The sequence below is a fragment of the Triturus cristatus genome, chromosome 9 (assembly GCF_964204655.1).
Source record: "Triturus cristatus chromosome 9, aTriCri1.1, whole genome shotgun sequence".
In the NCBI taxonomy this organism is placed as follows: Eukaryota; Metazoa; Chordata; class Amphibia; order Caudata; family Salamandridae; genus Triturus; species Triturus cristatus.
Genome location: NC_140592.1, coordinates 1,160,906,278 through 1,160,934,195, shown reverse-complemented (window position 1 = coordinate 1,160,934,195; position 27,918 = coordinate 1,160,906,278). Strand labels below are relative to the sequence as shown.

The following is a 27,918-nucleotide window of genomic DNA, read 5'->3' as shown; positions in this document are numbered from 1 at the left end:
CAAACCTTCCAGCCATGATTTGTAGGGAAGAAAACAGCTATTCTCTCTTAACCATTTTTTAAGAAATATATCACATTTATTGAATGCAAATACATACCTGAGTTTCTCATGCTGGATGCATTCAATTTGGAGTCTTTAATAACTAGATGCTTGATCCAAAGAGTAGGAGCTGTAATTTCTAAGTAGAAGAAGGGATCGAATGAACAAAATATTAAACACAAAGCATTTCAACAACTGAGATAAAATTATTATCTGTAATACTCCTCATCATCTAAGAAAATACTATTTTAGGAAATATACTGGAGATCTAAATGTTTCACTATGTTTCTTTACCCAACTTTTCCGACTTCCAATAAGGCATATATTATGACTTCATTTTCTCTGTCTCTTCAAGTTTTAACTAAGTGATATATATTTTCATGAAAATCAATGAAACAACAGTAATACTGATAATAATAATAATATATTTTTAATATAGCTCTTCATACCTCAACTTTGTATTTTTTAAGCACTGCAAAGTATCGTGGTCACTATTACACAACGCTTTGAAAAGTTGTGTTGCACTTACCAGATACAAAAAGTACAGTGGTCACTATTACATAATGCTTTGAAAGGTTGTGTTGCACTTACCAGATACAAAAAGTACAGTGGTCACTATTCCATAATGCTTTGAAAGGTTGTGTTGCACTTACCAGATACAAAAAGTACAGTGGTCCCTATTACACAATGCTTTGAAAGGTTGTGTTGCACTTACCAGATTCAAACTCATTATTTACAGATCAAAGGCAATATCAGTAGTGAATGTTTATATGATTTACGACTAGATTGGACTACACAGCTAGATACAAATGTATAGGAAACGTTAAGGTTCTGTTTGTTCTCTGGTGTACAAAGGGCTCACGCTTATATCATACGCATTCAAATATGGGACCTTGCACAACTCCTGGGCTTGTGCTTATTGTCATTTGGTTTATTACATTTTAACACTGATATACAAATTCTACATAATGTAAAGAGCTTTAATGGGTCTCATAGACAGCAATGACACTTACCAAACACATTGAAAGTAATCCTAATTGTTTTCGGACATATAGCAAAATAAATTAACATAAGGCACAGAATGTAATTTGTCATGGGCATCTCCTTGTGCCTCTTTTGTGTGTCTTAAATATAAAGGGCTGTAACCTGCACACAAAGGCAGCCTTCACTCTAGTACTTACAACACACATTCAAAGCACTGAGAAGTAAAATCATGGTGTTTTTGTCAGCCTAGATTTCTTTCTCAATTTACATAAGTGATTAAATAAGAAATATAATTGTCAATGGGGATAATTGTGAAAATGTAATGCAGATTATAGGTAATAATATATATTTCAGGGACCTTTGGAGAGTCAAAGGACTATTAGAGATATTCATTTGAGGTGATGGAGAGATGAGTTATTTGTTGTACATGACAGGTTACAACAAGGTATTTCATATAATTTGACTTTGTGTTTTATTTGACTCATTAATGTTAATGGTTATCTTCTTAAGCACAAACATTTGTTGTCTTGAAGATTAATCCCAATCAGTCAGAATCAAGTCCATGAAAAGTATTAATGTAGAATATAACACAAATAAGTATTGGGTGCGTTTCAGTACGCAAAGTGATCCGTCTAATTCTTTCAATGAAGGTGCAATGGGTTCCATTTTTTGGCCATCTGAACTGCAATGGCTTGACTTCCAATACTCACTTTCCTAAAAAGTTAAACGATGATGACCACACTTCAGGTGAAATATTGTGAGGAGTTTATGACAAAGTTAACTGAGCATCACAATTGTCAGTGGATCAAACTGGATAATAAGCTGTGGTAGCAGTAGATGGTGCCTACAAGGCTGGTGTCTGCCTGCACACTGCAATTGGGCTGCTAGTACAGTGTCATCCCATTCAGGGATGCACCACCCTTTATGTAGAAAGCAGGGATCAGCTTTGGGAAAACATGGGCGCTCAACAAGGTAATATGCACTGGGCTTCTACAAGTTCGAGCATGAGTGTGGTAAGTGTGGGACAAAAAACCTGAGTACTCAGTGTTTTGGCAGGAGACTGTAGGATGATCCCTCAAGTATCATAGCTGGAGAGTGGGTCTGTCAATTATTTCATTTCAGAGTAGCTGACTTTCGTTCACTCAGTGGCGTAACGATACTTGAGGGGGCCCTCCTGCAAAGTCCATGAGGGCCCCCCCTCCGGACCTACTCAGGAGCGCTCAGGCCAGGGTACTGTGCTGAGGGGGTCCCCATGGAGCTCAGGCCCCTCGCACTGCGGGGGCCTTTATTACGCCACTGCGTTCACTACATGTCGGTGGATAATGCAATTAAGATGGCATGAATTTTACACATGCGGAGTAGCTGAAAAAGAGGCATTAGGCATTTTCAGACTTTAATGGGGGCTTTTGGGGTGCCTATGGTATCTGAAAAGACTCAAGGACCAGGTTGACATTTCTGGAAATAGACTCAATACTTTGAGGATGGAAGCCAGGTTGCAAGAGGACAACGTTGAAACCATGTTTGTTTTGATCGAAGAGGGGTGCCTGCAAAGAAATTGGAACTGAGAGAAGTACATGTTTTGTTGCCATTTGAATTTTGCATGTTGTACGATGAGGGCTGGCTGGGTGTTTTGTTGGCGTCTAGATTTTTCCACTGTAGGTGCAGCTTTTCCACATCATAGAGTTCAGTTGAAGGTAGGGGCAAGGGCAGATTTATGGGGGGGGGGGGAGTAGCCTATATGAAGAATTTTAAAGCCATAAGTATGTGGTCTTTGGATAAGGGAAATGATTGGCAGGTGTAACGTTTTCCGATGAGGCTGGGGCATAAGGGTTTAGCTTGTTTGGAGGTGACAGGTGATTCACTGAACAGTGGGACGAGACTTTGTCTTTGGAGTTTTATTCTGCTGATGGTAGGCTATGGAAGAATATCCTAACAAACCAAAAGGTGACTTTACATGGATAATGAAACACGAGTGGTGCTGGTGAATCGGCAAAGGACTAAAGCATAAAAGGTTTTCTGTCAGTTCTTCATAGTCCAACAAATGCCATGAGGTCTTGGAAAGAGGCAGGACGAAATCTTGTAACTAGCTCTTTCTAGGATGATGGTCTGTTTGTCGGATGATGTTTGAGTCTCCCAATCCACAATGTTGACGAGTCGCTATCTGTGAAGCATGCATTAATGAGCTTTATGAATAAAACATATGCTGAAACCCATTTCAGTCCCTGAATTTTTTCCGCGTGATCTCCACTCCTTGTCACTATTTTGACGCTGATTTTTGTTTCAAACATGTTCAATCATTTTCCTTCTGTGACCACGGCATAGTCTTGCTTTCTGCTTTTTCCTTGCTGATGCCAGGAGGTGTTTGATGGTTTACTGGTTTCTCCAGTGCTACCTTCATCTTTGATCAAGCTTCACAAGATTGCCAGATGAGTTTCTTCGCCTTTGTGGAGTTTCCCTCCTCATGGTGACCCTCTGAAGGAAAGACTTGACACCCTTCCAGCATTTCATGTTGTGCATGGTGCCACGCACGCCCCTATGATGAGTTACCCTTTCCTCTGACAATCTAGAAGCGTTCTCAGCAGACATTGCCAGCTTTCAGTCCCTGAAACTTTACTGAAATGAGGGACATAATGGTTCGCACAAGAGGAGACATTCTGTGGCTGAACAAAGAGGGGAGTTAAGGTTCAGGGTGGGGCAGGAAAACAGCTTCTCCCTGTTATTCCAGGGTGGCAGAATGAAGACCAGCTAGAGGGGTAGTTCAGGGGGAGGTGTCGGATCGCCATGAAATGGTCGAACATGCTTGGGGCATGTGGGGCCTTTGGAGGATTTGAAGGATGGAAGAAATTGAAAATGTTTCAGGGATAGTAGCAGGGGGCGACGTTAAAGGGTACAACTTTTAGACAGGAGAGTGAAAGTGGGGACTATTAGTGGCGATGATGGATGGACATTGAACATCACAAATGGGGCATACTGGGTTAATAAGGGTTTAGGAGAGTCACTAGGCTCTATGGCTTGTTGCAAGGTGTTCTTTTTAAATCTGTCACTTGTTAAACAGCTTTACTCACGGATAGGTCTTGTTTTCTATCTCCATTCAAGTGTCTTGTTTTAAGCAATTTTGCTCTCTAAATAACTTGAAAAAAGCTGTCCTAACTTTGTGATAAAAGAACCTTAAGATGTGAACTGCTTCCTGTCGTCAAACCCCACACCTACAGCAACCACAGCAAAAGCATTCGATTCTAAATGCTTATAACGCACTTCGAAACTGAAACAAACTTTCTCTCTATCTCCAGCGTGGTCACGAGTGTAAAGAAACCACAGTATTCATCGTTCGCCAGACTACGCATCCCCAGTGTACTTTTATTATGTTCTATTTACATAATATCCCTGTGCATTACCCCACCGGGCAGTGGCCCATCGGTAGTTGGCCAAATGCCCAGGTTTTTCCGAATGCGCAGAACTTGGCAAACATTTTGTAAGTCCGTGCCATGAATTTGCAGTGAAGCAGAGAGGCATTTCTATATTTTAACGCAGACCTGCCAGGGAAGGCAAACACCCGAATGGCATTTTATGTTTTATTTTTTTAAACCCTGCAGGGGAGAGCTTTTAATATGTCTATAGCATAAGTGCACTTTCAGTTTCTAATTTAAAGCCTGTCCTTCAACTATGTGTAAAGGCACAAGCGAAATAAACAGAAAAGGGTGACAGAATTCTGAGTTTATAGTGTTCTGCAGCCTGACAGAAAAGGGGAAGTAACAGTAAGCAAAGCAAAAGCCTGTGCAACCCTGTCAAGGACTCCCTGTCCCAACAAGGCATGAAAAAGAAAAAAGAAAACCATGGTCTGTGGGGGCTTCTGAATACACCGCATTGTTGATGGGGGTCAGGAGCCAAATTTGATTTGCAATAACATTCATAGGTTATCATGGTGAGGGTTGTAGGTTTGCCTTAACAGTGCTAGTGCCATTCGTGACAAACTATTGCAGTCTACACAGAGAGAGAGGAAACGTTCAGCCCCCTCCCAACCACTGGTAGTTGTGCCTGTCACAGAATGATCAGCCCAAATTCATCATCCTTTGGTTGATTGTAGCTTTAACATATGAAATATAGAGATATTCCACTTTCCCAGCATTTAAAAAAAAATGTTGGCAACTTTTGTTAATGAGAAGGAACATAGGACCTGGACATACCTGCCAGACTATTCGGCCTGGATGCATTGCATGTAGGATTGGACTTTTCATTTTGACTCAGCCTAGGACGGCCAGCTGCCTGTGATTGTCGCTTTGCATTTTTTTGGTGCTATTTTCATTTAGAGATTTTAAAATTCATATATCTCTGGTTCCCCTCATTAGATTTTTCTTGTTTTGGTGTCATTTTGTTCATTAAAATAACCTTTATGTTTTTAATGAGATTTTTACAGTGTTGTGTTTTCGACTCTTTAACTGTTTTGGTACTTCTAAATTCTTTACACCTTTTCTTAAGTTAGGACTGTCTGCTCTGTGGCATACCTACAAGGAATTGAAGTCATGTTTACATCACTGAAACCTTTACTGGACCCAACAAAAATGGTGTCATTGTTACTTGTGCTGGACTACCATCCACCCTAACTCATAATCCCCTCTCTCACTCTATCCATAGGATATGTTGTGAGGCACTATGATAAGCCAAAAGGCATTGTTTATACATAGCATCTGATTTATAATTAGGGAGACGGCCCATACTCAGACACGGTGTTGGAATAAATTACTCTGTCGCCTTGATGGAGGTGCCACCTTCCATATTATGAAATGTCCGCTGGCCCAGTGGACATTTCAAGCATTGACGGGAACCGCTTTGAAGGCGGTTCCTGCCAGTGAAGGTAACTTTGCCAGATTGCTCCGTCAAACATGAGAAAGTAGGATTTTCTTTTTGGAAATAAAAAAAGGCAATGTCAATCACTCTGGGAGTTCCCATGATGAGGGGGGTCATTGTGCACTATCAAGTGAGGGGCATTGAAAAACGGCCATATGCCCACCCATCTAAATTGGGTGGGTGGACATATAGCCAAACCTCTAATGCTCTTACTCTGCCAGGCTATTGGAGGAGTTTGACCACCGCGCAGGTCGTCAAACTATGATCCACCGGAATTTATGTTCGTGGGTGGACCATAGTGGGCAGGGAGGAAACTCTGTTGCCATTGCAACGGAGTTCCCTCTCCGTCAAGATATAAATCAGGCCCATAGTCTATAAAAGTCTATGTGTAGGTTAAATGTCTTTTACCATGGTACAGCTTTCTTTCTCGAAAGGCAAGTTTGTGGTAGTCTGTATAAAGTTTTATTTGTTTTTTTATGAATATTGATTTCTGACTAGTGACAATTACTGATTGTTTGAATATTATTTAATAGATTAGTGGATTTCCAGCACCAAGTCTTTCAATTAATTTAACTACTAGACTGACATAATATTATGCAGAATATGACAATGGGACCAGTAAGAGAAGCTTTATTGAGTTTATGGATTTAGAGCAAATGTAATCTGGCAGGGTCGAACATTACATGCATATCCTGTGCCATGACTGAGAGTTGGGTAGGAAAATAGGTCCAAGCTGCACTGCATCCTATTCCCAAATCGATTTTACTGGGTGAATTTTCCGGCTTGTAAAACCAGATCCAGTGTTCCTGAACCTGATAAATCCAGGTGTGTAAATAATCCAGAAATGTTTCGGCAGTACCTCTGAGGGCCAGTAGGGGTCATCATGTGGCTTCACACCAACACCGTTCCCCTTCGGAAATGACGTGTGGAGCCTATACATTTGCCACTCCTGCGCACTGACGTCAGTTACTTTTGGGACTGTCACCGCCCCCAGACAAGAGTTTGTCTCAGCCACATCGACCGCTAATATTAGTGAAAATTAATAGCAAAAATTAAACTAATATAAACTAAGGGTCTTAAATTTGCCAAGCAATTCACGTCGAAGGATATCTAAACTAGTTGATGAAAATTGAAAATGTAGCGCTTCAAGATAACTCTATACCATTGGTTAATCAGAGCGACTACCGACAGGGGCAGAGTTGGTACTTACTACCGTTTGAAATAACTTCAAAGAAACTCCGGGGGTTAACCTGACTCGCGCTCCAAATCCGTGATTTTGTTTAGTTTAATTTTTGCTATTAATTTTCACTAATATTAGCGGTCGATGTGGGTGAGACAAACTCTTGTCTTTTGGAAGGAGATGCTATATACTAAGCGTAGTTTGTGCACTTTAGACTCCTGGTTAGTTGCTGTTATGTGGAATAATTCCTCGCTAATATTGGCGTTTTTATGGGGGAGATGCTATACGCTAAACACTGTTTTGAAATAAGCTTTATTTGATCCTCGCAGTTGGCATGGAATCGAATCAATTACTTTGACGCCACCGGGGCCCATCCATTGAAAATTAATCCTTAAGGTATTGACCTTCTATGTAGTATGATTATTACATTCATGTAATTTATCATGTACATTTACCTTAAGTATGATTTCCCCCTCCTTCATAAAATTACGCTGGATTAGCATATCCATCCTGTCGGATTCACTAGAGGAACCACGGACCCCAGTTCTTACCTTTAAATGACGGGTGAGACAATTTAAATACACATACATTTCCAATTACGTCCTAAGTTTGTAACTCTTGAGTGCAACGACCTGACCTATGGTCCCCCACATATTTCAGGTTGCCCCGCCCTGTCCTGATGAAGATCCGCAAGGCCGAGGAATTAATCGCCCTCATGGCTACAAGTCGGATTGAAACGTCGACGCCCATTTAATCAAGCCTGGACCCTGAGCCTTATCCCCACGTGCCATCCTAGAATTGATTTCTTTTTTTTTTTTTGAAACCGTTTATTGCAGTTTGAAAAAGTTACAGGTATGGGCCTACAACCACTCGGCCGGCCGCTAGAGTGACAAAAGCATCTTGCATACATACAGTAAGAGTCTCTTGGCAGTGCAGATTAGCAAAACAGGAGAAATCAATGTTGCAGGCCGCATAGCTCCATGCCCACAGTACGGTTCCCTTTTATCAATACAAAACAACACAAACAACCACACCCGCAAGGCAACCCGCGATCCAAAGTGACAGCACGTGCTCCATAAGTGGGGGATCCAAACCAGCAGCAGAACTCTGAGGAGGGGAATGGGAGTAGATCAGGGACTGGGGGACCGCGCGCCCGCGGCCGAGGGAGGGGGGCAGTCTAGGGAGACGGAGCAGGCGAGGCAGCCGGTAGCAGTGGTGGCTCACAAATACCCCCGCGGTAGGCGTTCCAGGGGCCCCAGAGTTTCACCCACGCCCCAGGCTTACCCCTCGCCACATACACCACCTTTTCACGAAACATACACCAATCCATATGCTCTTTCCAGGCCGACACCGCAGGGGGCCTCTGGGATCCCCACAATTGAGCAATGTCACGCTTAGCTATCATGTATCCCAGAGTCACCCACCGCGTCTGCGGGACCGAATAGTCATTTGGTTCCCATACATTCAGCAAGCATCTCCTCGCTTCAGGCAGCAGCGTGACACGCGTCACCACACGCAGGACCTCATGCACACCACGCCAGAATCGCTCCACCTTCGGGCACTCCCACAGTATATGCATGAAAGTCGCCAACGCACCACAGCCACGCTTACACATTCCGTGACCAGCAAAACCCATACGCAGAAGCCTTGGCCCCGTCACGTACACCCGGTGAAGGATCTTGAGCTGGACGAAACGAAGGCGAGCCGGGATGGCCACCTCCTTCGGAGAGGCCACCGCGGAAATCCAATCCTCGTCGTCCAGCTCCAGCCCGTCGGCAACCCAGGCCTCGCGAAGACTAGTCAGCAGGCACGATCTATCGTTGATCAGTTTTTTGTATATGAGGGAGATCGTGCTGTCCGGTACATGGCCATCCAGCACTCTGTCCTCCAGGGGGGAAGACTCCGGAATGGATGCGACATCCGGGAAGACGGAGCCCAGCGCATGGCGGACTTGTAGGTACCGAAAGTACTCACTGCCCTGCAGCTGAAACTCCGCCTGCAGCGTCTCAAAAGTTTTGAATCCCCCCCTCGTCCAGAGATCTCCCACCGTGCTGATTCCGATCGTGTCCCACCTCGCGAAGCCCTTCGACGTCCACAGGGAGCCCAACCTCTCAGACGCATACAGCGGTGACGCCCGGGTCAAACGGTCCTTCCACCCCATAGCTGCATTAGCCGCGTGCCAGACACGCACCATGACACGCGTCGGTCCCGTCAAACGGGAGTCGGGCGCGCCAGAGTAGAGCGCGCGATTGTAATCGCCCCCGGGTAGGAGCATCTTATCCATCTCAAATGCCGGGTTCAAGGCGGGCCCGTAAAGGCCATGATTAATTGCAGCCAGTTGGGAGGCCCAGTAATACCGTTTAATGTCCGGGAGGGCGACCCCCCCATCGTACCACGGGAGCGTCAATTTAGCCAGAGCAATGCGCGGCCTCCCGTCCCAGAACAGGCGCCGCTGGAGGCCCTCCACCTCACGGAAATAGCGTGCCGGGACCAAGTCCATAGTATTCTGGAGGGCGTAGAGGAAGCGCGGCAGGGACATCATTTTAAACAAGGCCGCTCGGCCGAGCGGCGAGAGCGGCAGACGCCGCCAGCGCACCACGTCCTCCCTCAAGCGCTGGAGGGGGGGGCAGCAAATTCCGTTCATAGCGGGCCTCCGGGTCAAGAGTGATATAGATACCCAGGTACCGAAAACCTTGAGAGGCAATCTGGATCGGACAGTCCCGTGGTAGGACCGGAGCCTCCCCGGAAAGCACGTAGACACAGGATTTCGCCCAGTTGATGACCAGGCCTGAGTTGCGACCGAATGAGCGCAAAACATCAACCAGGACGATCAGTGATTTACGCGGGGAGGCGAGATACAGAAGGATATCGTCAGCGTAGAGGGACACACGGTCCTCATGCTCGGGGGTCCAGCGGAGACCACGGATAGAAGGGTGCCACCGCAGCCACTCCGCCAGGGGCTCCAGGGCCAGGGCGAACAGGAGAGGCGACAGGGGGCAACCCTGTCGCGTACCCCGCCCCAGCGCGAATGGGGCCGAGACTCGCCCATTTACTACCACCTGCGCCAATGGGCCCGAGTAGAGCAATTTGACCCAGCTAATGAAACCCGGGCCAAACCCGAATTTCGCCAGCATCGCCCAGATGTATGGCCATTCAAGCGTATCAAACGCCATGGTGGCGTCCAAGGACGCCAAGATGGCCGGCTCCCGCACAAATGGGACACGCGCGAGCACCCCGTGCAAGCGCCGCAGATTGAGCGCCGTGTTGCGGTGCGGTATAAAGCCAGATTGGTCTTGGTGGACCAAATCGCCCACCACGCCAACCAACCGGTTGGCCAACACCTTGGCGAGGATTTTGGGCTCCGCGTTCAAGAGCGAAATCGGCCTATAGGATGTGACCCGTTCACGGGGCTTCCCCTCCTTGTGGATCACCACAATTGTGGCCAGACGCTGGTCCGGCGGGAGGGAACCCTGCGAGTGGGCCGCTAGGAACATCGCGCGCAGGTGGGGCGCCAACACATCCGGGCGTAGCTTGTATAGCTCGATGGGAATACCATTGGGGCCCATGGCCTTGCCGGATGCAACCGAGCGAATAGCCAAGGCAATTTCGTCCGAGGTGGGAGGGGCGTCCAGCGAATCCCTGTCCTCCACCGTAAGGGAGGGCAGTGCGATGTCCCGAAGCAGGGCATGGGAATCTTCCTCCGAGCAGGGGGAAACCGGGGAGTAGACTTCGCGGAAATGATCCGCGAAGCAGGAGACGATGGCTTCCGGCTCAGTGACACGCGCACCATCAACACTCTCAATCAAAGGCACCACGCGGCTCGCTCTCTCCCTCTTATCCAACCACGCAATCAATTTGCCAGCCTTATCACCCACATCATACAATCGCCCCTGCTGCTCTCTACTGAGACCCCTGGCCGCCTCCGTAACGAGGGCCCGATAGGCCGCCTGCTTTAGGTGTAGAACATGCAACTTGGCGTCTGTTACCCCGCTCCCCAGGTCACCCTCCAGTTCTGCAATCTCGGCCTCTACCCGGGTCACCTCCTCCCGCTCGCGCCGCCGGGCATGGGAGATAAAGGAGAGGGCCTCCCCTCTAAGGACTACCTTGAAAGCCTCCCACAGGGAGATGGCCGAAGAGACCGACCCCACATTCTCGTCGAAATATCGCTGTAAGGATTTGATCAAATCGGCACGAATGGTGGGGTCGCGCAAATACCATGCATTGATTGGGGCCACCCTGCCATCCCCCCTCGGGAAGACATCGAAATGCAACAACAATGGGGAGTGGTCTGAGATACCCCGCGCCAGATGGCGCACCTCCCCCACCCTCCCTGCATGGGCCGCCGGGACAAGGATGTAATCAAGCCGCGAGAGGCTACCATGGGCACCCGAGTGGAAAGTGTACTGTCGCAATGCGGGATGCTTTAATCGCCAGCAATCCACCAGGCCCAGCGTGTCCAGAAGGCCGGGCAGCCACGCCTGTGCCCGGGGGAGGTCCCTAGGGGGATGGCGATCCATAGACCCAGAGACTACCGCATTAAAGTCCCCTCCAACCACCAGCAGGCCACTCGGAAGGTCCAGAAGGAGGCGCCCCAGGTCCGCGAATGTGGTGGCTTGTAACCCAGGCGGGACGTACACTGATACAAAGATAAACACTCTGCCCTCCATTCTTCCCACTAGAACCGTGTAGCGTCCCCTCTCATCATGGCGCACCTCATCAATCTCCAACGGGAGCGAGTTCTTGATCATAATACCCACCCCCCGCGAGCCCGAAGTGAAGCCGGAATGGGCCGCCAAACGATATCCCCGCCGATTCATTGCATGAAAGGAGTTACCTATAAGGTGCGTCTCCTGCAGGAAGACAACATCTGGTGAAATACGTTTTAAGTACTGCAGGACCACACCACGCTTAATCCTATCCCCCATGCCGTTAACATTCCATGACAACACAGTCAAATCCCTACCCCCCATCATACGTCGAAACAATCGGTCGTCCCCCATCGAGCATCCTAAAAACAACAACATAGTAGCGGGTTTGCCCTGCGGTGCTAACAAACAACACACCCCCCCCACCCCCCGGTCCCAACAGAACTCCCCCCTCCCTGCACCCCTGCATGAGCCCAGACAGCCCCCCCAAAGTGCAGTGTGCCTGTCGCCCCACAGCTAAATACTAACTAGTCCCCCAGAGGAGGAGGGAAGCCCCCAACAGACCCCACACGACCTCCATAGGAGGGGAACATACGCAATCAATAAATGGTGAAGGAACAACGTCCAGAGCAAGGCCTATTCAGTCACCCCTCAATTCTGATCCGGCGGGCCCTCCTCGCCAGCCGCGCCCCCCCCGCCCCCCCGGCCCCGATCTCCAGGCAGAGTGTCCAGCCAGTCCCCAGCCGCCTCGGGCCGGTCGAAGAAGTGCGTGCGACCATCCACCTCTACCCTCAGCTTAGCTGGAAAGAGCATTGAGTACTTGAGGTTAAGGTCCCTTAGGCGACGTTTAACACCAAGAAAGCTCTGTCGCTGCTTCTGGACCGCCGGAGTAAAGTCTGGGTAGAAATGTATCTCCATGTTGTCAAGCTTGACCGGTCCCTGTTGTCTGGAGGTCTGGAGAATAGCATCTCTGTCCCGAAAATTAAAAATCCGGGCAATGAGAGGCCGCGGCGGGGCACCAGTCTTAGGTCTGCCCCCGGGGACCCGGTGAGCACGCTCCACCGCAAAAAACTTACTCAGCCCCCGGGGCTGGAGATGGGTCTGGATCAACTCTTCCACGAAAAGATCCGCCGCCTCCGCCTCTCGTCCCTCCGGCACCCCCACAATACGAACATTATTCCTCCGGGCCCGACCCTCGGAGTCCTCCAGTCGCCGGTCCATCAGGGCGCTCGCCTGGCCAAGCCGGCGCACCTCCTTCTGGAGGGCCACCACGTCTGTCGTAAGGCTCGTTGTGGTGTGGGCCAGGGAGTCGACTCGGTCGTTTGTTTTGGACAAGTCTGCCCTCACAAGGCTCACATCCACCAGGACCGAGTCTATTTTTTGCGCTAAGGTGTCGAAACGCTGGTCCACCGAGGCCTTCATCTCTGCGATGGCGCCCATGACGTCCCGGAGGGTCAGATCCACCGGATGAGCAGATGCCTCCGTCGGGCCCACCGGGGATGCACGCGATGTCTCCGGAGAACCCTTCTGGAGCGTGTAGCGGTCCATACTGTTAGCCTGGTGCGCCGTGCCACGGCGGGTCGTCTTCACCTTCGCACGGTCGCCATCTTGTTTGGTGGACATGCTGGCTTCTCCACCGTCGTGCCAAGCTCCCCAAGCGGGCCGCTATACCAAATCACGGGTGCCAGGGGGGGGGGCGGGGGCGACCACCGAACCGCGGGTCAACCCACCGCCGGCGGGTCAACCGGGCTCCTGGACAAGGCCACACCACCGCACCCCGCTCCGCAGCCCGACCCCGCCTGAGAGCTAGGAGGGCGCAAAAGCGAAAGTGAAAGTGCGGGGTACGCGAGTCGCCCAGCCCCGCTCGCCGCTGTTATTCACTTTGTCCCCGGATCGCCCCACTACTCCAATCCGGGGGGCCGGCGAGGAGAAGGCCGCAACCTTCGATCGATGCTCCCACCGGCGTTCGGGGTCCGATTCGAGCCCGAAAAGCAGGTGGCGCCTCAGCTCCGGTTCCCCAACACAGTCCCCTCAACAAGGACAGGATATCGCCAGGATTAATTCAGGAGGTCGCGGAGGTCCTCGGGAGCCTCGCACCTACGCGGCCATCTTGGTTGCGCGCTAGGCTCCTCCCCCCTAGAATTGATTTCTAGTCTGAATTGATAAAAAAATTCTTGTGATTGTATTTTGGCCAGGCTACTAAAGGACGGTGATTTACAACCAGTCCCTTTTGTTTTTTGCTTTGACATATCAAAATTCTTTATGTATTTCTGTTGAAATATTTCTTCTCATCACTTCACTCTTGAGCACTCTCCCTTTTTCTGCACGTCTCCCTCTGGAGCAACCCTTTTCAAATTGCTATTTGTATTGAATATTGTCTGGGTTTCACCAATTGATTTAAATAAATACATGGTGATCCAGAATGTGGTCGTTTTGCACTTTTTTTATGTTAATTTACAAATATACTTATGCTAAGTCATAATCATTGATTGATTTAAAATATAGGTCTAGGACCACTGTCTTTTGTATCAATCACAGAACAGGGAAGATGGGAAGATCAGTGAGGAATCTGTGGCTAGATAGAGTCTCTACCAGGAAGAACATTACCAAAGGTAATAATTTTTTCTTTTTTCTTCTGATAGAGACTTCTAGCCACAGATTCCTCACCTGTTTAATAGATACCAAAGCAGTACTAAATTGTACATGGGCTGTGAATGCACTCAAACCAGAAAGTTATGTAGAACCAAATGTAGAACCTGACTGACTAGACAGTGCTTTGTGAAAGTATGGTGGGACGCCCACATAGCCACCTGATCTAAGGCAGGGACTCCTGCCTGCCAAGATGACATCAACCACAACCGGAGGAAGGTCAAAGGACTTTAGCTGTGTCTGCTCAATCTCCATGCATGGAAGTGGAGATTAGGAAGGCCTGGGTGCAGAACTCTGTCCTGGTGCTATGACAATACTGGATACAAGACTCTCCCTGCCCAATCCACAGCCACAAGAACGACTTGGACCCATTTATTCCTGATCTTCATAAGAATTCAGGCAGGAATGGTATCAGCAGAAAGGCATACAAAATCTTGCAAGGTGGTTCAAGAAAATTCATTGGTGGTCCAGGCACTTCCACCAGCCTGATGGAATCAGTGGAGTCAAGGTCAGAAATAATTGTGAACTTGACCACATCCCGGCCATCCTGAATGGCTTGGGTTAGGACAGGTCAGAGATCTTTGGGAACACCTGGGAAGACTTGAGCCACCGAGTCTCAAAGGGGATAGGTATTGCACCCTAGGAAGCACTTGCGTTCCCTGATCTAAATGCCCAAGTGGTAGATGAAAACACTTGTTTGCCAAAGGTTTCAACACATTTTAACTCTCTGCCTGAGGTACTAGTCAGGAATGTGTTGGGACTGGTCTTACTTGTGGCCACTTGCACCACCAAACTTTCAAAAGAGGAGTGTAAGTTAGAAAAGAGGGTTGCCTCTGGCAGGGTGATGGCGTTGCGCAATTTGACAGTTGGTTGGTGGACCATAGCAAGGTTTAGCCCATACCGCAAGTAAGGTGTCTGTTAAGGCTGGAGTAACTGGCAGGTGGAGCTCAGAAGATGTTTGTACCAGCTCGAGAACTTGTCAATTCGTTAGGCTTTACTTCCAAGGTGAGGAGCTGGAGATCAAAGACTTCAGCTGCCCTACGCATTAACATGGCATAGGAAGCAAACAAGTTCAGGGGGTGTGAGAAGTCCTTTTTCATTGGAGGTGTTGCAACTGTTAGCCTCCTGAAAGTCATTATACCGATTTGCATCGTGATAAGCCTGAGCGAACTCATCACTGGCATCATAATCATTGTCTGAGTCCATGACAAAAAGTGAATGGAGATTGTATTGTCTTCCTTGTGGTGGCAGTTGAGCAAGGTGAGGAAGTGGCACCTCAAATGACATTGAGTGTAGTGTTCAGTAAGGTCAGGCTGGCGCAATTACATATTGTGATAGTATAATGGAAAGCTCCTCGTCTAGTGTTGATAGAGTCAGTATCTGCTTTGAGGTGTCAGGGACCGGCGTGAAGTGTAGTGCCAGCGGTAGGGTCCATTCTGGGACCAGAGGTGTCATAACGGACTCGGAGGGTCCAGGTTGCACAGAGGGCAAACCTGCAGGTGGTACTACAGGTGGAGGGTCTCTCGGCTACCTGGGGCCAGTTGGCACACTAGAGGGAGTAGGCAAGGAGTGGGTTTGCGGGGTGGCGGATAGCCCTGGAAACTCCAGTTGTGCCAGAACCATTTGTGGGATTGGCTCCAAAGTTGGCAAACTCCAGGAGCAAGATCTAGATCCAGGGCTGGGCCCCGGCATCTGCTCAGGCAAATGCAAGTGGCAAGAGGGGGCTGAGTCCCGCTTTGATTTCTTATATTTCTTTTTAGACTAACCGGACGATTTGGATGGTGAAGAAGACCGGCCTCGAAAACGTCTTCAGCAACTCCTGGAGCGGAAATGGGACTGGGACTAAACTTTGTACATGGACCACAACTTAGAGGGGTCTCAGAAAGGAGTTTATTAATGCTTGGTGATGTAAAGTTTTGCTCCATGGTCCCGGGTGGGGTTCAGGTTCTTCGACGCACAGTCACTGCAGGCCCTGGAGTTGTTGCACAACCCCAGACACCACAGGCACACCTGATGGGGTTCTGTCACTGACATTTGCTTGTGACAGTGCCTACAAGGGTTGAAACCTGTCATCTTAGGGGGAGACACCCCTTGCACCCTGTAGAATATTTGGAAAAAATATTGGGGTAGTGTCTCTGAGAGAGGATAGGAAGCTCCAGAAACACGTCTGGAGGCACAGACAGAAAGGAACTGACAGCGCACAGGAGTGATGCCTATATAGGCTCTGCACATCATCTCCAGAATGGTGTTGGTGTGGAACGACATGGCGCCACCTACCAGCGTGCAGAAGTACTCCTGAAAAGTTTCCATAACCAGTCTCAAACCTGGGGTGCATTCAAAAGGTGAGGACTCTGTGGCAAGAGGTCTCTATAAAAATACTTGTAGCAAGAAGTTCACTCTTTTTCTTTGTAATGTCATGTGTGTATTTTTGAAGGAGGCCTACAGAGCACATGCTGTCTACAGTTGACTGAAAAACAAAACTGGTCAGAGCACAGACAGAATGGTTTGTGAAATATTAAAGGACTTCTCCTCTGATATACATGGAGCAATTCTTATCTGCCGCTGAGTTGTGCTACTCTTGCCCATAAGGGGCTCAATAATACCTGGGACAATTGTTATACAATACTACCTGGGGCTGCTGATTATCAGCACTGCCTGAGCTCAATACGGGTTATCACTATCTTCGGCCATTTATGTTCCTTACTTCCTGGGGCCATTGACATTCATAACCTCATGAGGTCATTTACTTTCATTATTGCCTAGAGCCACTTATGATCATTGCTGATTGGAATCATTGATCATCATTACAGACTGTGGCTGTTGAGGTTTGGGTCGTTGAAGTCCATCACTGCCTGGGGTCACTGAGGTTCATCATTGTACTGGAGCTTTTGAATTACTCACCTGGGACCACTCTTGATGCTTATTACTGACTAGAGCTAGTGATGCTCTTTACTGCTTGAGAACATTGCTGGCTGGTGACAGTGATACTCCTAAATGCATTTGGCTTTTGATGTTCATTGAAGTTCATTATAGTGGCCCCATCATGCATTGCATTAGATGTCTAGCGGTGAGGCCTTTGTATGGGAACTGACCAGGACTGAGCATGACACCGAGGCAGGAGTGGCCCAAATGTAGCTAAGTCTTCAAAAGACAGGTAACGTGCCAATGGACATGTACATGTCTCTTTGTGTTTATTGGCAATGTACATGACTCTCTGAGTTTTTTGGCAATGGACATGTAAATTGCTTGATGGCAATGGACATGTACAAGTTTCTTTGTGTTTGTTGGCAATGGACATGTACATGTCTCTTTGAGTTTGTTGGCAAAGAACATGACATGTCTCTGAGTTTGTTGGCAATGGACATGTACATGTTTCTTAGTGTTTGTTGGCAATTGACATGTATGGCTCTTTGAGTTTGTTGGCAATGGACATGTGCTGCTCTTTGAGTTTGTTTGCAATGGACATGTGCTGCTCTTTGAGTTTCTTTGCAATGGACATGTACGTCTCTGAGTTTGTTGGCAATGGACATGTGCTGCTCTCTGTGTTTGTTGGCAATGGACATGTACGTCTCTGTGTTTGTTGGCAATGGACATGTACGGCTCTTTGAGTTTGTTAGCCAGTAAGGACTCGGATGTATGGCAAAAATTTGCAGATGCCTTGCATCCCCTGCGTCAGAGGTTGAGGGATTGCAGTTGAAAAAACTACTAGTGCAACAGTTACATAAGGTTTTTCTTTGTTCAAAAGCAGGCAGTGCCTACAGGGCCGCTGTCTCGAACCGGACACCATTTCTCTCTTTTTGTTGCATTACCGTTTGCCAAGAAGGCAGGAGCTGTTTTGGGAAAGAAAAGAAGACTGCGGGAATCCTAATTTGGTGGACTAGTTATGGCAGGGGCACCAGCCTCCAAAGCTGTAGCTATTTACACCAAACTTTCAATGAGAGCCTCAGTTTATTGACACCACTGTGATGCACCTGATACGAGGCATGAAGCAAGATCACCTCCTCCTCATTTCCAGAATATGAAACAGATACGGAAAATATTATCCAAAGAAGTTACTAATAGTGTAGAAATAATTATTTGTGTCATGCTCTGGCTATTCATGTGTCATTTTATTATGCTGCACAAGAAAATTTGGATGGTAATTCCATGTGTCATTTGACATGTCTTGGGCGCCTCATACTCTGTCCTCATTGTATTCTGTTCTGTTCTCTCTCTCTCTCGCTAACATAAATAAATGCCTGCAGACCTGGCGTTGTTTGGTAAGGCAATGTTGTGCCCTATCACATATTTGTGACTTCTGCAAAGCAGGAAGGCTGCTCGTGTTGAAATCTTGAGGCCTGCATAGCCTGACTGGGGAATTGGTAAATTATAATAATGTCTCCGACACTGGGGTCAGAGAAGATATCTAATATGCTTAAGAAAGTAACAGCAAGTGAGTTCGCTGCCCTTCGCTGTACAAAACCCAAGTGAATATGTGCTTACTTATATAACTGCATTGTAACTTCGTATCATACGTGGTTGCAGTCTCTTTTGCACAAAGCAACATCTGGATTTGAATTTTACAAAATCAGTCGGCTTGTATTTTTTCTTAAATATATATCTCGTTAATTACATCCACATGGCTCAGAAATAGAGATGTTATTTTCTTTTGCTTTCTTTCATTGTTTGCATGCTGTATTTTTTTGCGGTTAACATGGCATTTGTGTGTTTGCTTGGTATGAAGTACTTGTTAATTGTTTGGACTTTGTATGCACCCAGAATTGCCCTGAGGCAGCAGCAGCGAGTTATACATTGAAAACTAAAGCAGTCTATAAAATAAAAGCTCTGCTTTTTGTATGTTGTCTTCCTGTGTGGTGTAAATGTTCCCTCTTAACTACCAATCTGAAACAAATAGTTTGAGGACTGGAATAAAGCGCAGAGCATGAAGAAAAGTAGATCTGGAGGGCTCAATCTTACCGTGAAACTGGGATATCCGCTTTGGCAAGATTAATGGGATGCAGGTACACGCAAGAGCTAGAATTACCGAGGGTTTTTTTGGAGTTGGGTTTTGCATAAGATCAATTCGTTTGGGCGCATGTCGGCAATGCTGATCAACCATTAGAGGGAATTTCTAGCATTATTACATCTAGGAAAATTTGCAATGACTCAGAGTCAAAGCCTGTCCGTCACATGGGCAGCCCTACCAAGTTTCCCATCTCATTGTGTGATGCGCTGCCCCAGTCCACATTTTTTTCTTTCATTGTGGGACATGTAGTCTTGTTTATTGTATTATAAAACAGGACTGCAAGTCCCAGAATTCAGATTTAAAAAAACCTTGAATGGAGCATTACATCATGCATGGAGCTGGGAAACTTGACATGTGTGCATGGATCCAACACGTAGCTTTTGCACGTTTCACCTTTATTTTCCTTCTCGCAGTAAGAGATAACGCTATCACGCCCCCACTCTCCATGATCATTTAACAGTGTTTTTTTACAAGGTGGCCCCATGAGACCATCTCCTCCGACATACCTCACTGCTCCCGCTATTAAGATCCGGTCCGCGACCTCCTTTTTGCTCCTTTCATTCTGCCAGGTCTGCCCTCACATCAAATTTTCTTACTCTTCCATCTGCCCCAATTTGGTATCTAACCTTTTTAGGCCTCACAAGAGGCATGGGAAAAATCATATAACTGTAATAGGGCAGTCTCTAATTTCTTTATAATACATGAGATTATTTAACCCCTGTATAAACTCCAGTCACTAATCTCAGTCATTCATCTCTTTATAATAAACGATTTATGACGCACCAAGTATATATATTTTTAAAAAGACGTCAGAACTCGACTATTATAAGGTTATTACAGACAAGCTCTGACGTCACAGTGCCTGGTGCCACAACCAGCAGCCAAGGTTAAAGGCAGGAGTTCTATAACCTTATAAGGGAACTCGACCTTCTGACTCATTCCTCCATATGGTTATGGAACTCCTCTGACACTTGCAATATCCATATAATGTACAGCAGGTGGTACTTTATCTGTTATATAATATAGTAGTACCACACGCCTTGTGTCAATTATCATTCTCTGATTCTCCAATTTTGTACTTCCTGGCACTTTCTGTGCCACTTATCCCACCCCTCTTCCTGGCATTCTGTGCCACTCATCCCACACCCTGGCTCTCCATCTTAGTCAGAGGTAGAAGTGGGAGGGTTCCAAGGAACACAAAGCAGCACTGGCAGAAATGTGCAAACAAGCCCTGCTCTCCCCTCTCCTCACTCTACCTCCCTCTCCATTCATCCATCCATTCTCTCCCCCTCTGATAGCTCGCCCTCGCTCCACCCCCCACCCCTTTCTCTTGGCTCTCTCTTGAGGCTCCGTGTGCCTGCTGCAGTTTGTCTTGGGAAGCTGGGGAAAGTGGCAGAGGCACCAGGAGTTGGCCTCAGCTTTCAAAACCGGCCTCCAAAATGCCCAGACGGAAAGAATAGGCCTGTCCAGCCCTTGCAGCATCTGTAGGACACTACATTCCCATACTTTTTTAATTATACAAAACAGTTCCCCTACCTTTTGTAAAAGACAACCATCCCAGGACAGTTAATCCCGACAATTGGGATGCCTTGGCTGAAACTGAAGGAAGGGAGTCTCCTGTGCTGTGAAGCCGAGGGAGGGACAGACAGTTAAACAGAATGCCTGCTGCCTGAAAGAAATGTAATTGTGCGAAATGGGTTAAACTGCAAATGTAAAGGCTGCTTGGAAACCACTTTAATTGATGGAGTTACTTGAAGCTTGTGATCACAAAGATTTATTCTTACTGAAAGATACAGTAAAGGTGTTAACAGCTGAGCTGTGGAGTGCGTGGGACATATGCAGAGTGTTTGCAGTATGGACAGTCTGATTGCATATTACTTAAATTTATATTGTGAAGGAACTTTTCTTCTCCTAAATCTGAATCTTTCTAGCAGCACATCTTGTACAGTGTTAATGCAAATTTAAAATAATGACTCACATTCAGAGTGCTTTCTGTCACTGACTGGGACCTTGTAGCACTAAAAATACACTTCACTATTCCCTACTGCCAGGATTCTGTTCTGTGGCTTTCTGGTTAAACACACACACATCTGTAGTGATCACAATAACTAATAAAGGTTTCATAACATAAAATAGTGCATTTCCCAATGATTAGTATAATTGTATTTATTTTTCATTTAAGGTGTGTGTGTTATTTTATATTGAGTTTAAAACAACAAAGTAGTAGCAGAATATTGTGTTCTTTTTAGCCATGCCGTTATTGAAAAAATAATAATAAAGGATTTTTTTTTTAAACTGACCATGCACTGCTTTTGCCATTTATGTAATAAAAATAAACAACATGACTTGGTATCAAACATAGTTCCATCTTTCACTTTTAAGAAATAGACATCTACTGCCTTCACTTCTTATTATGTAAGTGTTAGACTGCTTTCTGACCTCCTGTTTTCCTGACTTCATTTTTGCTGACTTTACGATTCTGGTCACTTTACCATTGCTGACCAGTGCTAAAGTACAGGTGCTCTTTCCCTAAAACAAGGTAACATTGGCTTAGCCACAACTGGTATATTTAATTTACTCATAAGTTCCTAGTAAAGTGCATTACATGTGCCCAGGACCTGAAATTAAATGCTAGTAGTGGGCCCGCAGCACTGATTGTGCCGCCCACTTCAGTAGCCCTTTAAAACACGTCTCAAGCCTTCCATTGCGGAGCCTGTGTGTGCAGTTTTAACGCTTCCTCCGTGGGGCCTGGGTGACTCCTGTATCTGACTCACACTCCATCGTGGTCAGCCTAACTTTTCAGATTTGAACTGGTCAAGTGCGACCAGATAGCCCCAGTTGGTGCTTTATGTTTTTAAGCACTATATCTCAAGATATTCTTTAGAAATTCATTTTTCTGGTTCTACTCACTGGATTTTTGACGTTTTTGTCTTGTTTTGTTCATTTAATTAAGCGAGATTATGTACCCTGCTATGGATTATGGAATATTATGGCATTTTCGCTGTTTACTGACCTAAGTGTTGCACGAATACTTTATACATTGCCTCTTAAGTTAAACCTCACTGCTCTGTGCCAATCTACCAGGAGGTGAGCACAGGTTAATTTATTGTGTGTTTGTGATTTACCAAGACTAGGATTGTGGTTCCGGCTTGGACAGGGTGCATACCTCTGCCAACCAGAATCCCAATTTCTAACAGTAAGCACAACAGTAATCAAATGAAATCAGTTTATGCAAATGCCATTGATTCTATTGCACGGACACTAAGATAATGCCCGCCCATGGAAAGGCAGTATTCCCTAATTTGGAGATTGGTATTTTGGTATGCAAATGAGGTGATGCTTTTGTTTGTGCTCTTGCAACAAACAATAAGGAATAAGTGATGGAAGTAATGTTTGAAATAATCTCAGCCACAGGTGAACGCTTGGAGCCACATTACAGTCCATTGGTTTTCACCTACTATGTCTCTCTTGACAGAAACCAGCTGTATGCAAATCAATCGTGTTCCTGCTCGAGTCGGAACAGTTCAGCTGAACTGTCAGTCCATGCCCTCTCCAGATGGCTACACAAGCAACTCCAGATTGGTTTTGGCCTCCCAGGCCTCGTCAGTTAGGTATCCCTCCACTGCAACAAACAACAAGGTAATAGAAGGAATGCCTGAATTGTACATGTGTCATATTACAGCTTTGGATGCATGCGCCAAAAGAAGCCCTTTGCCCAGTATCAGATGCGGCTGGCATGGCTAGCGGGTGCGGGGGTGAGCTAAGGAAGGGAGGGTCACGCAGGGAGGGGTGCTTCATTTAATAATTAAGAAAAAAAATCAAACTTACCTTTCCGCCAGCCGGGTCCCACGTCTTCTCGGCACCCGCACTCCTGCCTCTGCCAGGAACAGGCAACCAGGCTCCCTCCCCATAGACAATCACAACGCTGCAATGGCAGTGTTGTTATTGGTGGGGATGCCGCACAGCAAGGGGCTTGCGGGAAGGCCATGTTCTGCATGCAGCCTTCATGGAGCAAGGGCTGAGTGCGTATGACTGGTTTGGGCGGCCCCAGAGGGCCGACCAAACATTCATTGCGCCCTCAGGAGTGGGCACACCACTCCTCCCCTGACCTGGCTGCTCGCAGAGAAGCCCCCCCACCCCCCACCTGCAACCACACATAAAATGGTAATAACGGAAAGTTATTACCATTTTATGTTTCTGCTTCTCATACTGGAGAAAGCAGTAGGCCGACGCTCCTCCGCCCTAGTGGAGGAGCTGCCCCTGCCCAGTATGCACAATTAGAGTTTCCTAGGAGACCTGAAAAAGGTCACTGAGATTCCAAGGACCACCTCGGGATCCAGGGGTTTCTGTACTCAATCTAAAGTGAGGCTGAGGTCACACTGCACTTTACCATTAAGTGGTGCCTCCTGAGAGTGGGTTGAGGTACAGACTGTACCCTATCCTATGGGTCCTAAAGGTTCCCTTTGCCAGATCGAGTTGTGTTCTGCACATGGAGAGTGGTGGATTAAAGGCTACTTGGCGTTTTAGTGCTGCTCTATGAACATTACCCGTTTTGGGAACAGGAAGTAAGGTCATGATCAGTGTCAGGTGTACCCAGTGAGGTTCGGCACTGATGCAAACCAGTGGTTTTCGTCCCATTGGCTGTGTGGGCCCTGAACCATTTTTTAATGCTTTGACATCGGTGAAAAACCTCCAAAGCAGATCTTAATAAATCCATCATTAGTTTTTCCAATTATTCTTTCTCATGTCTGTTGCCTCAGTGCCCTTCACTTCACCTTCAACTCACTTTAAAGAGATTTTACAACTGACCCAATGAAGAGCAATTTTATATGGTCAACACAGATGGCTTCTGAAACTAGTAATACTTTGATGGAGACTCTGCTATCTAGAAAGACATTTAATAATAAAATATACTTAGGAGCTTTCTGCAACCTTCTCTGATGAAGCAGGTAGGTGTAGCCAATTTTTACCTGTAACTAACAGATGTATTTACCTTTAACTAAATTGGTACTTTAGATATGTGGTGATATAACTGTGGTACCTGCTTTCTGGTGCCATTCCAGATATTCCTGAGTTCATCACTCCCACTCAACATGGACTCTCTAACAGTATCATGTCAATAGTCACGTCTGTTGTGGTGATATGCCATTTTGCCACAGGCAAGAGTGTTGAAGGAGGCTTGGCACAGCATTAGGAGAGATGAAGTGGTGTAACCAGCATGACTGGTGCTACAATGTCAACCAATCTGTGCTGTAGTTTTTTAGAGATTGGTGTCTAAGGGGTGTTCGGGTCTGGGTATGAGGGGGTTACATTTTGGATGGGTCCTGACAGTTGCCTAGGTGTATTTTGTGGTTTGCCCCCAACTTTACGGCTACTTAATGAATTTGTATGAAACCTGGCAGGCGATTAGCATGTATTTATGCAGATTCATCAACTGGGGCACATTCAGAATTGGTTCAAGAAGTGTTTCATGGTATCATTTAAAGAATCCACAAAACATCTGGCAGAAATTTAGCATGTCTCGTCTTCTGTGGGTATGGCAAGTTTCATCGGGGGAGGATACAGTTAACAGTTACGACAGAAACAATTTTATGTGCAAATAATGTTGGTGCTCTGTAATGAATCTACATTAAATTGCATTAATATGTATTACATCTGCACATTAAATTCAGTGCAGAACCTTTGGGTTTCATGCAGATCCGAGAAAGGGCTGATAGTGGAGTGGTTAAAGTTAAATGGAGAAGGGGTCAAAACATCTTTTGTGGCAGTTGTATGGCCTTTCATAACACCTGGCAGTCACTTAACATGTTTAGCATACTTGTGATAATTCGAGTTTCATGCAAACCTATCAGTTGGGGGGGGGGGAGGGGGTGCACTTAATATGCAGCACTTTCCCTTTTACCTCCCACAGTAATCTTTGCTCTCTGCTACAGAAATAAACCCTGAATGGGATTATGGTGGGTTTTGGTTTATTGTAAATCTATTCAGTAGTTTTAAAGACATTAGCAGCCTTTACTTTGGCACACCCAGATTCCATACATGCTGGTGGACAATCTGATGGTTTTATTCTAGTCCACCACTGCAGATCCCAACTAGCTATATACTAAGAATGCTTCTTTACATCTCACAATGACATTCAGATATGGATGATAGTAACATAGTCCTTCCCACCACTACTCTCTCAAACATACATGCTCAGGACCATCAACTTTAGAGACAACCCAGACAACTCAGTGCAGTAACCAGCTAATTCGACTATGATTATTAGATAGACCATAAAGGGTCCTGAAGAGCTACCCAAAGCTATCAGTTTACTGAAAAAAATAAACTGTGCATCTGTTTCTCACACTGAGAAGTGCTGTGTCCCATAACAGAAGAAATCATGCAAGACCTGGAAACACTTCCCATTAGGGATGAAAAACAATACCCTTCTGACCAGACTCCCTACAAGGTGTAGTTTTCTGCCCATGTAGGGAAGCACTTCAGTGCCCCACAATGGGGAATATGCAATATTTAGCCCAGAAACAACGTGAACAAAAACACCTTCAAGTGCTGGCAATGGCACATCAGTCTACACTGCTATTCTATGTAGACTAAGTGCAATGTAACAGTCGGCTCAGATATGCCCATAAGCAGTGTCTCAACCAAATGAGGTGGTAATGGGCCCACCGATTCCATGTAAAGCTACACACAGTGAGAAGTAGAAAATGCCAAAGTGATAGGACTCAAAATTATGGGCAAGGGTGCAAACATACATCCTTGTTCCACCTGCTGCCTTTCGAACATGGCTCTGTTGTCACTTGATACCCATTTCTACAGTGTCAGCTGTTTATTTTTTGCCAGGCATTATAATACTAACTTTAGAAAGCTGGTTTGAATTTAAAGAAAATGAGCTTACCGTCTCCATCGAAAATGGGTGGCGTCTCCATTGTTGGCGTTGACTTCAAACCGTCATCTGAATTGAGGGTTAAAAAGAACCGAAAAGAAACTACCATTATTTAGGTAAATGCTATCTACTCTAAGGAATTGTTGAATGGTTGGGATTTGTGCATGGCCCGGCCAAGAACAAATTTAAAGAGAAGTGGGAGATGAAAAGACACAAACAAATGCACAATGATATAAGACAAATGTACAAGCAGGTAGGCACAATATTTATATATAACCTCTTTAACATTTGTTGGTTGAAACCAGATAACAATGATATATATTTTAGGACCCTTTGAGTCATCTTTCTTTCTTAAACTGCATAACTCTGTATAATATGGTACATATCCACAGTTAGTATAGAGAGGGGAGCTTTGCCTGTTTGCTAATCAGAAGAGCACATGTATAAATGTTTTTATATTCATGCAGAGGGTCTACCTTGTTTCATGTGGTCAAACAGCAAACATTTTGCTTTAAAAAAAAACAACTTCCAAAGCAGCAGTTTGTTTCAGTAAAATTTTCATATGACCCTGACACAGTGGAAGTTTTCTACCAGGGTGGGGGGTTATTTTTTCTTTTTTTCCTCTTAGGGAGTACCTGGCTTTTCCTAGCTATCCAAAAGAGAAGAAAACTGCATCCGATTATTTACTCTAAATAGGATGGATGGTCTAATGTACTTACACTGATGGCTCCTAGTCCATCAAGCCACCAATATACACTTTTGCAGCAGACACATGGCACTCTGACTCTAAATACAGCAAGTTGATCATCGGTTTAGCGGGCAGGGCACTATGCACTTTGGTGGCAGAGTATCTGGTCTGCCTAGCTCAAAATCAGTACCCGTGTTTCTACACAATATGTTTTTGCATAATACTTTTCACATTTAACCCAACATTTCAGACAAGGTGACCTGCACATGTTCACACAACCTCTATATATTTGGACCTTTTCCTTGATGATCCATTAAGCACTGACAGGTAACTGAATATCTAGTGTCTTACCGCCACAACTAGGAACAATGACTTAAATCTACTGAATTGAGGCAAAAATCTTTTCATTTAGTTTATTTTCGTTTCCTTCTAACTGAAAGGAGCACCTTGACACTACCTTAACCTGCTTATTGTGTTTAAAAGTCTGGCTTGACAGCTTGCTGTTACCAGTACTCGTTAGCTGCAAACAGGATACAGAAATGTGCTTTGAATCAGCTCCCTTACCCCCTTCACCCATTGGCTTGTTCAGGTCAGGGCCCTTCAGCCAAAAGCTTGTTTAATGGTGTTGGACCAACCCACATCATTTTGTAGATACTTGTTTCAATGGTTACATTGCTTTGGGGGTGAGCAAAGAAAGGGTTGGTTGAGTCATGCAGAGGAGCACTCTCTGCCTGTGAAGTGTGGCTGACACTGCTGCATGCTGTATCGAGAGGATGGCAGTGTTGACGCGGGCACACTGACAGGGGGGGGTGGGGGTAGAGAGGGTGGAGGGTTGGGGTATTAGGGAGGAAGCGCGGGAAGTACGGATTTCTCCTGATATGTACACCGAGGATTGAGTCCTTTATTTTTCCCTGTTGTTGGTTTCACTGCGCTGATGGAAACATTTAACAAAAATTTAAAAAAATGAATTTTTTTAAAAAATCGAGAGGATGGCAG

The 27,918-nt window shown here is 46.1% G+C and overlaps 1 protein-coding gene across 8 annotated transcripts in view; it reads right to left on the bottom strand.

The window, feature by feature from the left end:
• Positions 1-27,918, bottom strand: part of SMOC1 (SPARC related modular calcium binding 1) — a 798,046-nt gene that overhangs the window by 402,678 nt on the left and 367,450 nt on the right. For 4 of the 8 annotated variants that reach the window (XM_085627140.1, XM_085627134.1, XM_085627136.1 and 1 more), the window contains exons 6-7: positions 26,247-26,303; positions 98-178 (exon numbers count right to left, since the gene is read on the bottom strand). In XM_085627140.1, the coding sequence (XP_085483266.1) occupies positions 98-178; positions 26,247-26,303 (138 nt within the window). Of the gene's footprint in view, positions 1-97; positions 179-26,246; positions 26,337-27,918 lie in introns of all 8 variants that reach the window. The other 4 variants (XM_085627133.1, XM_085627137.1, XM_085627135.1 and 1 more) reach the window with 1 other exon arrangement.